Genomic DNA, 15,129 nt, shown 5'->3' with positions numbered 1-15,129 from the left:
TACTTCTAATTGCTATAAAATTTTCCAGATGCTTAATCATACTTTCTGCACTCATTTTATTGTGGATTGGTAACAGTTTGAGGGATGGCCTCAAAGCCTAGGGTCCACACTTTATATAGTTCTGTTGTTGCACAGGTACTCTGCACCAAGGTTGTTCACAAATTATTTGCCAACTAAAGGATAGTTTTCAATGGATAGGGCAGGGCCTCCTATTTTCTCTGTGTGCTCATACCTCCAACCATCCAATGTGGTGTTCTTCATAAAGAAAACAGACAGTGATCGATGATTTATTCCTTTTTACATCAGCCTCCCTAATAATTTTAAGTAAATTATCATGGCCACATCAAAATAACTATTAAAACAGTGAAGATATGGATGGGAGGGAAAATGTCAAGCCACAAGGCAGTTTTACCAAATGAGACTTTTTTTTTTTAATATGAAATTTATTGTCAAATTGGTTTCTATACAACACCCAGCGCTCATCCCAGCAGATGCCCTCCTCAGTACCCATCTCCCATCCCCCATCAACCCTCAGTTTGTTCTCAGTTTTTAAGAGTCTTTATGTTTTGGCTCCCTCCCTCCCTAACCTTTTTTTTTTTTTCTTCCCCTCCCCCAAATGAGACTTTTAAACAATGATATAGACCACAGGATTAGTTCTTACCCTAAACCTTTGCTCATCACACTGATCATAAAGCCTAACACAGGCCTTGCAAAGAGTGAGGACTTTATTATTAACTGAATAAAATAATCAAATCAGTACAGCCAAGTTCATGGTAAGTAATTTGTTAAAAAGTAATTTTAGGATTTTAAATTAGTCCTGGAAGTTATCCTGAGAAACAAATTAGAAAGTTGGTGTTATGTACCAGTGAGACAATACCAGAAAAACAGTAAGAGTCTACTCCTCTGATTTGCTGTATTAATATTTTCAAATATACTACAGACAAAAAATCCGGATATACTTTGTAATTAGAACAATAAAATCTAAAAAAAAAAATTAACATTTATTTTTAACTTTATTTATTTATTTATTTATTTATTTACTTATTTATTTATTTATTTATTTGAGAAACAGAGCAGGAGCAGGGGAGGGACAGAGAGAGAGGCAGACAAAGAATCCGAAGCAGTCTCTAGGCTCTGAGCTGTCAGCACAGAGCCCAACACAGGGCTCAAACCCATGAACCGTGAGCTAAGCTGAAGTCAGACACTTAATCAACTGAGCCACCCAGGTGCCCCTAGAACAATAAAATCAAAATTCTTACTGGTTCTTTCCCATCCATGGCTTCGAGCCAGAGTTTCCGATTAGCTTCTGAGAATGCCTGTAATGTGATGATTCCATGCCTATTAAAAACAAATGTTTTATATATTTAATTTATTCCTGTTATGTCTTCACCCATTTATTATTTTTTTGTGGTTTTAAAAGTAAAGGTAAAATTTTAAGAAAAAGCAGGAAAGAAAAAAATGAAAAGAGAGGAAAAAAGAAAAGAGAAGAAAAAAAGAATTTAAAAAATGAAAAGAAAAAGACTTATGGTTCCTTTTAGAAAAATCACTATGAGGACACACACACACACACACACACACACACACATATTTTTAATTCTAATGGTTGCAAGTAGTAAAATCATTGGTTTAGGTATGACTGCCTGAAGAAGGCTAGTTTCAAACTCTTTCCTCTGAAATGGCCAAAAAGCATTCACCAAAGTCCAGAACCACCTAAACATTCTCCAATATTAGAATGATTAAGATTATGACCCCAATGTGGTACAATCTAGTCACTAAAAATAATTTCAATGAGTATATAGTAATATGAAAAGTTTCATACCATACCTAGTTAATTATTAAGAAGACATTAAAACCAAAGTGTTTATCTATATCATGATCACAATATTAAAATTAATTCATTTAAAAACAATTTTTCCCATGTACCCATTCTGAAATAGTTACTTGAGGATACATACACATTTCAAGAGAGAAAGAGTAAGAAAAGGGAAGGAGGAAAGCAATATAAGACAGAAAAAGACAGGAAATCCAGAAATAGTAAAATTGATCTAGTTAACTGCAAATTATCCAGAAAATAAATTTGAACAGGAAATTAAAGGGCTCTGTGAAGAGATACATTGAGGAGGAAATTTCATTTAAATATTGTATGATTAAAAACCAGTATGATTTAAAACTGTGACGAAGGCATATTATGCCTTGTGTAAACAGGAAAACAGATCATTGGAATGACAGGAAAAAGAAAAATGTATGTGAAGATTGTGATCACTTGATCTTAGAAAATCTAAGCCAGTATAAACAGAAATAATAAAATAATAATCAATATTTGTTGGCTGTTTATTATGTGCCAGGCACTATGTTGTAAATGTTACCTTTCTTATCTCATTTTATCCTCATAGGAACCCTTTGAGGTGACTACTTATTATCCTTATCCTTACAGATGAGCAAACTAAAGCAGAATTTAACAATGTGCCTCAGGGTTACAGAACCAAAAAGTGCTGCTGAAATAAAGAAAAATCACTAGCATGTTTGTATTTGTGTACATAGAAAATACAGAAGTTCCTACCACAAACTATTAAAACCAATAAGGAGCTCAACAACTATGCTGGGTATAGATTGATATATTAAAAAGATTAATAGCCTTTCTATCCATGAGCCTCAAACATTAGGAAAAAAATATATACTAATGAATTCTATTCAAAATTGCAATAAAATGAAGAGACTCAAGAATAAATCTAAAAAAAATATGTAAAATATTCAAAAAGAGTTCAACTGTCCATTAATTAATTAACAACTTCAATGCTACTCCAAATCAAAAACCCCAAAGGATTTTTGTGGAGACAAAGGGAAACTTAATAAGCAGATTCATAAAATGCAAAACCACAGGGCCAAAATATTTAATACAATTAAAAAAAAGTTTTAACGTTTATTTATTATTGAGAGACAGAGAGACACAGAGAGTAAGCAGGGGAGGGGCAGAGAGAAGGGGAGACACAGAATCCGAAGCAGGCCCCAGGCTCCAAGCTGTCAGCACAGAGCCCGACGCGGGACTCGAACTGACAAACTGTGAGATCCTGACCTGAGCTGAAGTCGGTTGCCCAACCAATTGAGCCACCCAGGCACCACTATTTAAAGAAGCATAAAAAGTGGGGGCCTTGCCCTACTAAGTAGTTATAAGCGACATATATGTAAACTATAGTTTATAAGAGTATATAGAGTAAGCATTTTAAATAGTGCATTCACACAAAGCTAGAGTATTCAGAAAAGTATGGTAGTAATGCAGGGGAAGAGAAATAGATCATGGAATAGAATAGAGAGAAAGAAGTATATCTGTCCGTATTTAGTTTCTGTTCTTCTTGTATTGATACAAGGAAAAAAAAAGTAGAGCTAAATATCCCCATTAGATTATAAACTCACATGCGCAACATTTATGTCTCTCCCAATGTCCCAATGTCCCAATGTCCAGAACGGTGCTCTGCCCAGAGGAGGCACTGAATTTCACCAGCTGAAGGAAACTAATGGCATTCCCAGCTCTGTCTTATTATTCCTTGGAAGCAAGGCTACCAGGCTTCAAAAGTCCACAAAAAGGCTTACCCAGGCATGGTGAACAATGTTGTCAGGATCATTCGTAGTAAAGGGAACTCAAGTCCACCACAAATCCCCTAATGTAGTCATTTATGTTGATTTCCCAAATTCTTCTTTGAGTGATGTTGCTTTTTGCTAGCATTCTGTGTCTGATTTATTTATTGAATGCATCATGCAATATATATTTGTTGAATAAATACATAAAGAATGAAATAAATATGCATACTGTTTTTAAAGACTGAAAAACAAGTACCTGTACACTGTTTCATACTTATATCTAAACACAGAAACAAATAATTTAGCATATTAAAAATATAAAGTAAAAATAAAACCTCAAACCTTTCAACTACTTCTATGTCAAAGCAGAATCGTTTGTCAATTGAATCTGTCTTCCGTCGGATACAAGATTTCAATTTAAACATTTCTGGTGAACCAGTAACAAGGCCATTCTGAAACAAGAGGAACACATTATTGATGTGATGACAAGGGCAACTGAAAAATATTAAATATGCCATCTAAGGTTGCTTCCATTAAAATGTTAATTTAAAAAAAAAGTTAACTTAAAGGTTATATATAAAGGTCATAATCACATCCTGTCCTCTGAATACAGACTTTTTGCCTAATGTTAACTGCTCAATTATAATACAAACTGTTTTTTAATAAATTAATCACATATACTCATATTACTTAAATAATTTTGTGGCATGCCTGTCTAGTGGTCTTAAATACTTATGTTAAATAGCTCTACAATGTACATTGTTTAGGACTTCAGATTTACAGAAGGTGTTATATCACAGTTACCTTAATGTCACAATTAGATATACAGAATGTTTGTCAGGATACAACACTGTTGCTCTGAATCAAATGCCCAAGGTTGCTAAGAGATTAGTATTGTTTATCTGTGTGTGTGTGTGTGTGTGGGAGGGGGCACACACGTGAGCAAGTATGTGTGTGTGTGTGTGTGTGCGTGTGTGTGTGTATTAAAGTCTTATAGTATTAAATGATAATTGGTTCAAAGTCTCAGGAGAGCTACCAAAATAATACATTTCCAGTATTTGCTTGCTATAAATGTATGGCTTTCATACACAACACATGACTGCTCTGACGATAACCAACTGCTATTCTACTAGTGAAACCACAACTGTTTGGATAAGATCCAACACAAGCTGAAGCTGTAAGAATTCTCTTCTATATACCTGAGACACCAGTCACCTTAAGGAGAATGTTTACCTAATGTCTGGTTAATTCTGCTATCTTTGGTTACAAAGATCACAGATTTATTTATTAGCAGAAGTTTGGCTTGGTCTACTTGTTAACAGCTCACTGACTGTCACATAAGTGGGCTTTCAGGCAACATCTTTTCTTATGAAACCTTTAAAGTACAAACTAGCATGATTACAGCACTTAACTTCTCATGATGGCAGGAATTGAAGGTTACTTTTGCTCTGGTATGTTCTCCTTTATATTCTGTCTCTCCATTTGAATTATTAGACTCTATTGAATGCCCAAGCACAATAAGTTTCAGCTGATGTATTTGAGTATATATCTAAGTTAGATCAACATTTACCTCTGCTATGATCTATACCACAAATTAGCCAGGTGAGTCACTTACCTCGATTTTCTAATCTTTTAAAATAAGGCTAGACTAAATAATCTTTAGGATAACTCTCAGCTCTAGGATTCTTATATGATATGGCTTTAAATTATCTAATTCTTAAGTCCAGTCACTTGCCATATTCATATCATAACTCACAAAAAGATTGTAACCTCTACACAATAAAGGTGCTGCACTCTGTAGCAGTAGCACTTCCTTATATAAAGTACACTTTGTTTTATATTGTTCACTAGCCATGCGAGACATTCAGTGACCAATTTACTTTTGGGGTAAATGGGCATCAATTGATTCTTCTGAGAAAGTTTGCTGGCCAGCATTTCAGTAAACAGCACACAGTTTAGAAGAGGAAGCAGCATGCAGGGGCAAAAGGCAGCCTCCCACAGAGGCCACCTGGAGGAAAGATGCAGAGTCCTTGAGCCTGGTCCAGCCACCAACAGTCTCTACTGGGCTGCCAGCTACAAACAACTCTGCTGCCAGGGATATGGGAGGACACCTCTGTGGTCTCCTGAAGGATCCCTACATTGAACTCCACTCTTATAAACATTCCATGAGGAGATAAAGGAAAATCCTGGCCACTCTTTCAAGTCATCAAGATCACTGAACTTTGAGAAGACTTTTTTTGACTTTTTGATTTTTAAAAATTTTTTACATGTTTATTAGAAAAGCAAGCAAATGTGATTTTTTTTTTGCTTTGTTTCCATTACTTAACTAATAAACTCAGTTTTTTAAAAAAAGAAAACTCACCATTTTCCCACTGGATTTCATTTCTGAAACACTCATTGTAAATGTTTTACTTCCCTTATCATATGTACAATAATGTTTAATCCATGTAAAACCAAGCGGCCCTGATGTAAGGAAACAAATATTACAGATTGTTAATAAATGATTTGTGTCTAAGTTTGTACAGTTTTTGAGGCTATGATACACAACTGAGTATCTCCATAGGCCATGAAAGTTTAGAATATTTACTGTGAGAAAAAAGGCCAGTGTTGGGGAAGAGTGGTATGGGGTAAAGTGTCTTGGAATCAAACGTGGCTTTACTTGCAGCACTGATACTCCTTTGTAGCTCAAGAGTTACATTACCTCTGAATTTCAGTTATCACAGTAAAAGTGACATATCTTACATTCCAAAGAGGTAGGAACAATGAGAAATAGCCTGAGTTACTATAACTGATATCCTTACTTATATCATTGTCCTTTACTCTCAAAACTGCCAGAAACTCTACTAAAACTTTAGCCAGGTCATTTCATCCACTTTGCTTATAACCCTCCAGTGGTTTCCCACTTCACTCCAGGTAAAAACCAAACAGCTGGGGTGCCCAGGTGGTTCAGCAGGTTAAGCATTCAACTTCAGCTCAGTCATGATCTCACGGTTTGTGAGTTCAAGCTCTGCGTCAGGCTCTGTATGACAGCTGAGAGCCTGGAGCCTGCTTGGGATTCTCTGTCTCCCTCTCTCTCTGCCCCTTCCCCGCTCATGCTCTGTCTCTCTCTCTCTCTCTCAAAAATAAATAAACATTAAAAGTATGAATACTTCAAAAAGGACTTAAAAAACAAAAGACGAAGAACCTATTACTATACACAATGGCCCTACATGTTCTGGCCCCTCATTACTGATCTGTCCTCGCATCTTACTACCTTCTGCCTTATATACTCTGCTCTAGGTACACTGCCCCTCCCCCTTGCTGATTATTGAACAGAGAGAATGCATTTCTACCCCAGGGCATTTGTACACCCTGTTTTTCTTCCAGCCTGAACTACTTTTCCTTCAGTTATCTGCATGGTGTGCATCGTTACTTTCTTCACATCTTTTCCTAAATGACACCTTTATAATACAGCCTTTCCTGCAGAGATATCTAACATCTCAACACTCTTACCTTGATATTTCTTATATCTCTCTAGCTTTATTTTCTTCTTGGCAGTTATCACTATCAAAAACATGATAAGTTTTATGAATTTATTCTATTTATTGTTTGTTTCTGCCACTAGACTATAAAGCTCTATACAGCAGGAACATGTGATGTTCTGCTCACTAGTTAGTATATTCTTTTCTTTTCTTTTTTTTTTTTTTTGAGAGAGAGAGAGAGAGAGACAGAGAGTGCACATGTGAGTGGGGGAGAGGGGCAAGGAGAGAAAGAGAGAGAGAGAGAGAGAGAGAGAGAGAGAGAGAGAGAGAGAGAATCCCAAGCAGACTCCACACTCAGCACCAAGCCTGATGTGGGGCTGGATCCCACAACCCTGAAATAAAGAATCAGAAAGAAAGAGAGAGAGAGAGGGAGAGAAAATCCCAACCAGACTCCACACTCAGCACCAAGACTGATGCGGGGCTGGATCCCACAACCCCAAAATAAAGAATCAGATGCTCAACCAACTGAGCCACCCAGGCGCCCCTTACTAGTATATTCTTAATCCTTAGAACAGGCCCAGACATTAGCTGTCTCTCAATAAATACTTGACGAATGAATGAAGGAATTAATCATTCATCTTTCTAAGACTTCACTGAACTTGGAGTTATTTCCTCTTACCACTAATCTGAAAAAAGTGAACTCAACTCCTTAAAGTAAAAATAACTTTTAATTTTCATTTAAAAGAAAGCTATATATGTATAGTGCTCATTTTTACCCCTATAAATACTGTGCAACTCTTTCCCATAGCATACCACATTATTCTCCTATATTCTCCTTAAGGAATTAGATGCTGCTGCTTCACCAGGAATAGGGATGCATGGTGATTTAATTTTTCCATGACTAAGGTAGAAGACCTTCAGTTTTCCCACAGAGAAGCCAATTATCCTGTATTCAAAAGCCAGAGTGGGCTAATTGGGTTGAAAATGGAGTCCGTTTCCTCTACAACTTATCCGTCTAGGCTCCCATCCTGCTTAACACCTGGATCTTTCTAGCAACAATTATGTACAATATTATTGCTGGCTTAGTTTCATAACCATATATTTAAAAGTGAGAAATTGTAATGTAACAATGTACCACTTGATAAAAGTGTTTCATGAGCCATTTGAATTTTTTTTCTATAATAACAGTGCCCTTGGTGTCATATTTAGCTTTAAAATACTTAAACAACTCCAGAGTTAAAATTATAGGGTATAGCTATATACTTTTTAATCATAAAGGATTATTGTAATAAACTTCAATTCTGTTTTAGGGCCATTTCACGCTATAATACTTAAGCATACTTGTTGATAATTCTGTTACATGCAGTATAAAATACTTAAAGGCTTAGAGCTGATTAGTGGGAAGTGGCTGGATGAAAATACTTATAGTGACTTTATTACTTAAGAAGCAATTTATGAAGCAATATTAGCAATAATTTTTAAATAAAACTACTGTAATGCTCTGATGACATTTTATACCTAAATTGTTTTTTCCTGCCTCCATCTGAAGTATAGAACCTTGTGTATTTAATCTTCAAGTTTGTTGTACACACATGCTACTTCCTTTAAAGTTGCTTGGCACTAAACCAGAGCAGAGCAGATGTTCTTAGACAAGAAATTCTGAAGTCCTTTAAAAAAAGTGTGGGAAAATAAAAATTTATTTTATCTCTACTGTTGCAAAATAAAACAAGCTTAATTATCTTACCCACTAATCATCTGAGGTTGCTCAGATGATGTTTGTGGAATGAGAGGAAATAACATTCACTAAATACCTACCAAGCGCCAACATTTTATCTAGAGACTTCTAAAGTCAGACATTATATAAGACTGATGCACACTACCGACTGCACTGAAGAGGCAGGTTAAGTCAGACATTATAAAGAGGATTTTACATATAAAAAATATAGCTTATGAGCTGGAGATGGCGCTACTTTCTCCATCAATAGGGCATGTGATTGAATTATTTTTAGAAGAATAATACTTCTCAATAGTTGTTTTAAGAATCTAATGAGATAAATCTAAATTGCACAAAATAGTAAATGTTCATGGTAAATATTAGCCACCAATACTGATAATAGAGACATTTTATATATATTATCTCTATTCTTGCAACATCATTATTGGATGGGTATGGGTATTTTTCTTTTATAAATTAGAATACTGAGCTCAGAAAATTGTTTGTTCAAGTATCATCTAGTTAACAGGTGGCAAGCATGGAATTTCAACATAGTTCTGACTTTGGAACCCATGTTCTTCCTGTTTAAAATGAAGTCCATTAGAATGCAATTTAATGTATGCCAGAAGTGGGTAACATAAAAACCACAGATCTAGATAAAGTGAGGTTCTGTGTTCAAACTGCAATGATCTCCTACTACTACCCCATCACATCCATCTCCATTTATCACTCAATTTACAGCTTTCATATTTATGATCACTGGTTTCTAATTGCATGAGTGTGTCTTATGCCTTCCACTACAGAATAAAGACCCTGAAGCCAAATTTTTTATCTCATCTTCTATTCCCCACAGAACTTATTCATTCAGTATACAGCAACAGTATAATCAATATGTGAACTGGTTTGATTTTCTTATAAATGTTTTCAAATATACAAAGTGGAAAGGGGCTATGGATATTTGTTCCCTGTATAAAAATAATTCCATGGGTGCCTGGGTGGTCAGTAGGTTAACTGTCTGACTCTTGACTTTGGCTCGGGTTATAGTCTCATAGTTCGTGAATTAGAGCCCTGCGTCCGGCTCTGGGCTGACAGTTCGTAGCCTGTTTGGGATTGTCTCCCTCTCTCTCTGCCCCTCCCCCACTCGTGAGCATGCATGTGCACTCTCTCTTAAAATAAAATAAATTAAACAAAAATAATTCCAAAGGGATATAAATCCATTCATTTTTCTTTTAAAATCCCCAGGCAATGGGAAGTGAGGAGATGGTGAATACGAAAAGAAAGAAGGGAGGGACTATATTGGGGCATGAGAGCACTTTTGAAGTTGATGAATATGTTCATTGTTGTCAGTGGTCATAGTTTCACAGGTGCATATACATATATATAATATATATATTATATATATGGCAAAACTTATCAAATTATACATTTTAAATATCTGCAATTCATTGTATGCCAACTGTACCTCACTAAAGCTGTAAAAACAATGCAGATGGATATGGAGAACACTGAGAGGAAATTTTCTTAGGAGCAGGAAGGCAACATGAAAGGAGAGGATGCTAAAGAAAGAAAGTGAGAGAGTCCAAATGTGCAAGTCTCAAAGGCCACACACCACTAAGGGGCCATCACAGGATGAGCACAACAAGCTAGCATTGTAGAGGGGTGTGCTGGAAGTGCCACAGAGGATGGATTATAGACAGGCAAACCTAGCGGCAGAAAGAGAACAATTATGAGGCCACTATAAGACTGTGGAGATGAGAAGGTGTGGGTTCAAAGGTTACCAAGGAGATAAAATGGAAAGAGTGGGCCCCAAGTTACAGGGAGACAATGGAGTTAAGGAGTTAAGTATTTATTTCCAGTTTCCAGCCTAAGAAGGTGGGTGATATCATTTAAAGAGATAGCATATTTCAGGGGAAACATCAATATCAAAAAGGGCTTTATAATCATCTACGACTGACCCAGAGGGGAAGTCATGTATCTTAAAACACAAGATACCAACATCAGATGGGTGCACAAAATACTGAATTTTGTCCACCGATGCAGTCTCCAAGTTATTAAAGGGCCTATGCTTATAGTCAGACTCAAATGTCCAACAAATGGAGAACAAGTAAACTACACCCTTGCCCAAGAGATGGACTAGCAAGTAGCAAATAAACATGATGTATTTGAAAATTAATGTACAAAAGAATTTAGCTAGGTAATCCATCTTTCTTTTCTTAGAACAAAATATTGTGTACCCATAAGGATTTTAGCAACTGTGTAATACTGGGGAATAAAAACAAAAAAGAAAAAAGTCAAGCCATAAAACATTATTGAATTGTAATGAATAAAAAAAAAAATCTTTAAGCAAGAGGATGGCACCTCCTCTACTACACACATTTGAACAAGCCTCTCTATCAATACATTTTTCTGCTCAGCAAAATATTTTATTGATGCAAAATGTAAGCTCAATGTACCCTCACACTGAGGTTTTCAAATCTGAAGAAGTTATTCAAAACAAGTATTCAAAAATTTCTTTAGTGTCCTGAGTTAAATCCATATACCTTGTATGTGACAAATGAATTAGGTTTTTTTCATGAAATTATGGTGAAAACAATGTATTATGGTCTAATTACAGAATAGCTAGGCAGGTCATTAGATTTATTTTGACATTCAAAGACAGCACACTGGTCAAAGTCAATCGTGATGAAAGAGAAAATCCTCAAATCCAGATCTCCTGAGCCAGCAGCCCTCTATCATCTAACCCGTATAGTAACAGATATTTGCTGAGTTTGTTAGAACTAATCATTATTTGCTTGTACACTGCTATCCAACAAATGAGCATCACCTGAGTAAGAATGTCAAACATAAAGTGTGCTGGCATTTTAGTAATCATATTGCATTATGTCAAAAACTTTCACAGCCAACCCAGAATCTCCAGCTTTCTCATCTCAAACCTTTTAACTGTAACATCTTACTAACTAACCAAAACAACTTCATTAATCTATCATCTACTGATATGGAGACTTCAGAGTAGTGCTACTCTATGTAGTTTTTGAGTCTCAATATATGAGAATAGTACAGAAAATAAAAATAAGCATTTCAAAACTTGTACAGTGATTTGGCATTACTGCAAAATTCAAGCACATGACTTTGTGTTTTAAGGACAGATCCGTAATGGATTGGAAATAAAGACAACTGTTCCTTTACCACAAACAGTAGGAGATTGGTGCATTAGGGTATATCTGGTTTGAAACAGTTAATTTGGTCCAACTTGTTCCATTCAATGCAAGCACCATGCAGAAAGAGTCCTAGTTATACAAGTTTGGATGGGTTTTTATTAATTTTTGTGAGAAAAACTTTCTTAGTGTGAGGCAATTATAATAATGTCCTGTTGTGTCTGATGCTTATTTCCTAACCTCAGGAAGTAAAGAGTGCCAATTTGACATTACATGATTGCCAATTTTACTCCTAAAAACTGATGGAGCACAATTAAATGAAATAATGCTGTGGGAAAAGAAAAGTATTATAGTCACCAGGGTGATTCATACTGATAAAGGCTTTGAATTTCAATTTTTCATCAAACTTTAAATTGAGATTAGCTATCACAATGAAATTCTAAAACTGAACTCATGTTACCGTACCATCAGTGAAGGTTGTAAGTTCCAAGTTCAATAATATGCCAACTTGGAGATCCTGATGGCGAAATGTGGAAAAACTTCCTCACTTTGATGGTGGTAGTGGGAGAGCAGACTAAATATGATAAAGCTGTAAGGAACTGTAGTCTCCCTATTTGAAGGAAAAAACACTAACCAAGTCAAATCTCACAGAAACAGAATGTTAATTATAAGAGACATTAAGTTACATCTTTGTGACTCACGTTTCTCCTGGACATAAAGATAGCCTTCCATTGTCCACTGGCTGGGTGGTCTGTAATCTTGGTTGGCAGATTTCATTCTTTGCATCAACCGCTCTACCTCTTGTCGAGTACTTTCAAAATTATTCCTTGTCTTTAAGTAAATAGAAACAATAATTTCATTCATTGTTTCCTACCAGTTTTGAGGAACTTCCAGTGTGAAGTTTCAAAACTACGAATGGTGCAAAGGATAACTCTGATTCTCTCAGCACTATTCACCACATCGTTGATCATACATGCTGAGTCCTATGGTCTGATTTTGAATTGCGTTAGTGAAACTTTCCTGAATAAGCTTCTGCATGTTTTTCGTTTTTTTTAATCTGTGTGTGTGTGGGGTGCATGTATATACTTTATTCCTATTTCCTACTCTAACAATATTCCTTAGGGTTCAAATCATAACATTTAAAAATGTAATATTTATGAAATAGAGTTTTATATTCATTAATACCTAAGGTAAAAAAGCAGACTTATCTTGAAATAGTAATCATGAGGTCAGTATACAAATTAACTCATAAAAACGAATGGGTTTCCATCGTGTGTATGTATACACACACACACACACACACACACACACACACACACACACACACATATCACAACTTTATCTATTCATCCATCGATGGACATTTGGGCTCTTTCCATACTTGGCAAATGTTGATAGTGCTGCTATAAACATTGGGGTGCATGTGTCCCTTCGAAACAGCATACCTGTATCCCTTGGATAAATACCTAGTAGTGCAATTGCTGGGTCTTGGATGTAAATTAAAAAGATAAATTAAATGAATTAAAAACAAAAAACAACAACAAAAAAACGAATGGGTTTCCTAGTTCTAACATCTTCTATTACAAAAAATAGTTTACTCACATTACAGCAAGTTTACTTAAGACATAGAAAGCTTAAAGCTTTTCTCTCTCTTTTGTATTCAGGCCACATTATTTCAATAATACGTTTGGAAGCAAGCAATATGTTTGGAAATATAAAAATTATCACCACCCAACTCTAAAATTTGTTATGGCCCATGATAAAATAATTGAATCCCAAAGTAAGTTAGGAAAATTTCTTGTCACTTTTGCTACTTTTTAAACTTTTTTTTTCAAATTCTTTTAAACATAAGGATCAGAAAAATTTCCAATTCTTTACATTCCTCTCTTGTTCTTGAATCGCAGGAATCTTAATAAAAATATTTTGGCCTTTATCATTTTCCCTTTTAGTATTTACGAAGAAGTCCAAATGCGTTCCATATTGAAAAACAATGAAATGGCTTGCATGTGAAACTGATTCTGCTAGAAAATCTAGATTAAAAAAAAAGCTAAAACCCAAAATATAAATTAAATAAATCCAATTACCTATTTCTCATGGGACATTCCAACTCCATAGTTCCATTTATTGAACATCTCCACAATGGCAAGAATCAGATAAGCAGTGAAAGACAAGCTTTTTACAGAAAAAGAAGTGAAAACTTTCCAAACTATTTTGGCTATAGAGTACTAGATTATCAGGGTTTCAGAAATAAGTTCATTCATACAAAATTCTCAACAATTAGAACTTTCTTGTCAGGTTCAATAATCCAATAATGGATTGGATACGTTTTTGTATTTTTTTTTTTAATGTAAGTGATGTTAATCATCTGCAAATCTGAATTTATATAACTATGAAACTGGACATTAAAAGGATTAGACAACTTACAAAATAAACTCTAACAAAAATATGATGTTTGTAAATAATTCTCAATTAAGCTTTAAAGCAATTATTATGAGTCCTTAAAAACCATATTCAAATTCAAATAAAAATATCATATTTGTTATATACAATTTGAGAGAGAAAAAGGACATTCCTTCAGTGCTTAAGTACAACCTCTTAAATTCACAAATATAGAAATGTTATCCTTTCAGAAAGTAAGACTTGCCAGAGGTCACTCAGTAAATCAATGAGAACACTGAATAAAGGCAAAAGTTTCCAACCTTCCAAGTATCTATTATGTATATCTCAGTAATATTTATTTCTATGAAACTTGCCAGCATAACTTTTTCTAACATATGATTAGCTCTTTCCTGGTATACTTTTAACCAGGAGCTAGAAAAAAATATTTTAATAAATTTATTAAATGGCTTTTCTAAATTAGGTAAATTTTTGACCTACTCCAAGGTTTGGCTGGATTATAATTAGTTTCCTTGTCATCATCTGATTCACTAAGTAGAGGCAGTAAAAATAGGTATAGTCTTACGTTCTGCAAGTTGAACTGAAGCTGTTGCTTATATGGTGCAAATTCTTGGGCGAGTTCGTATCCCTCGTGGTAAAAAGTAAATAAACCCTGCAAGAATGACAAAAGCTGCAAACACAGAGAAATGAAAGAAACTATGAAAATATGTTTTAAAAAAAGATGACCATCAAACATAATAAATTGGGAAATTATATTTCATTCTAATTCCTCAACCTAATAAATTTTCAACTCCCTTTGTTTGGCAAGCAGAAACTAGAGTTATGA

At 35.0% G+C, this 15,129-nt stretch overlaps 1 protein-coding gene across 2 annotated transcripts in view; it reads right to left on the bottom strand.

Annotated features, from left to right (window-relative positions):
- The window catches only part of ARHGAP42 (Rho GTPase activating protein 42), a 310,333-nt gene that overhangs the window by 60,557 nt on the left and 234,647 nt on the right, over positions 1 to 15,129 (bottom strand). For both annotated transcript variants that reach the window (XM_019450169.2, XM_019450170.2), the window contains exons 7-11: positions 14,869 to 14,973; positions 12,608 to 12,737; positions 5,939 to 6,039; positions 3,919 to 4,028; positions 1,260 to 1,338 (exon numbers count right to left, since the gene is read on the bottom strand). In XM_019450169.2, the coding sequence (XP_019305714.1) occupies positions 1,260 to 1,338; positions 3,919 to 4,028; positions 5,939 to 6,039; positions 12,608 to 12,737; positions 14,869 to 14,973 (525 nt within the window). The remainder of the gene's footprint in view (positions 1 to 1,259; positions 1,339 to 3,918; positions 4,029 to 5,938; positions 6,040 to 12,607; positions 12,738 to 14,868; positions 14,974 to 15,129) is intronic.

The sequence above is a fragment of the Panthera pardus genome, unplaced genomic scaffold (assembly GCF_024362965.1).
Source record: "Panthera pardus isolate Hobbes unplaced genomic scaffold, ASM2436296v1 HiC_scaffold_12, whole genome shotgun sequence".
NCBI lineage: Eukaryota > Metazoa > Chordata > Mammalia > Carnivora > Felidae > Panthera > Panthera pardus.
The sequence above is the reverse complement of the archived record's forward strand: the minus strand, read 5'-3'. Positions and strand labels throughout refer to the sequence as shown.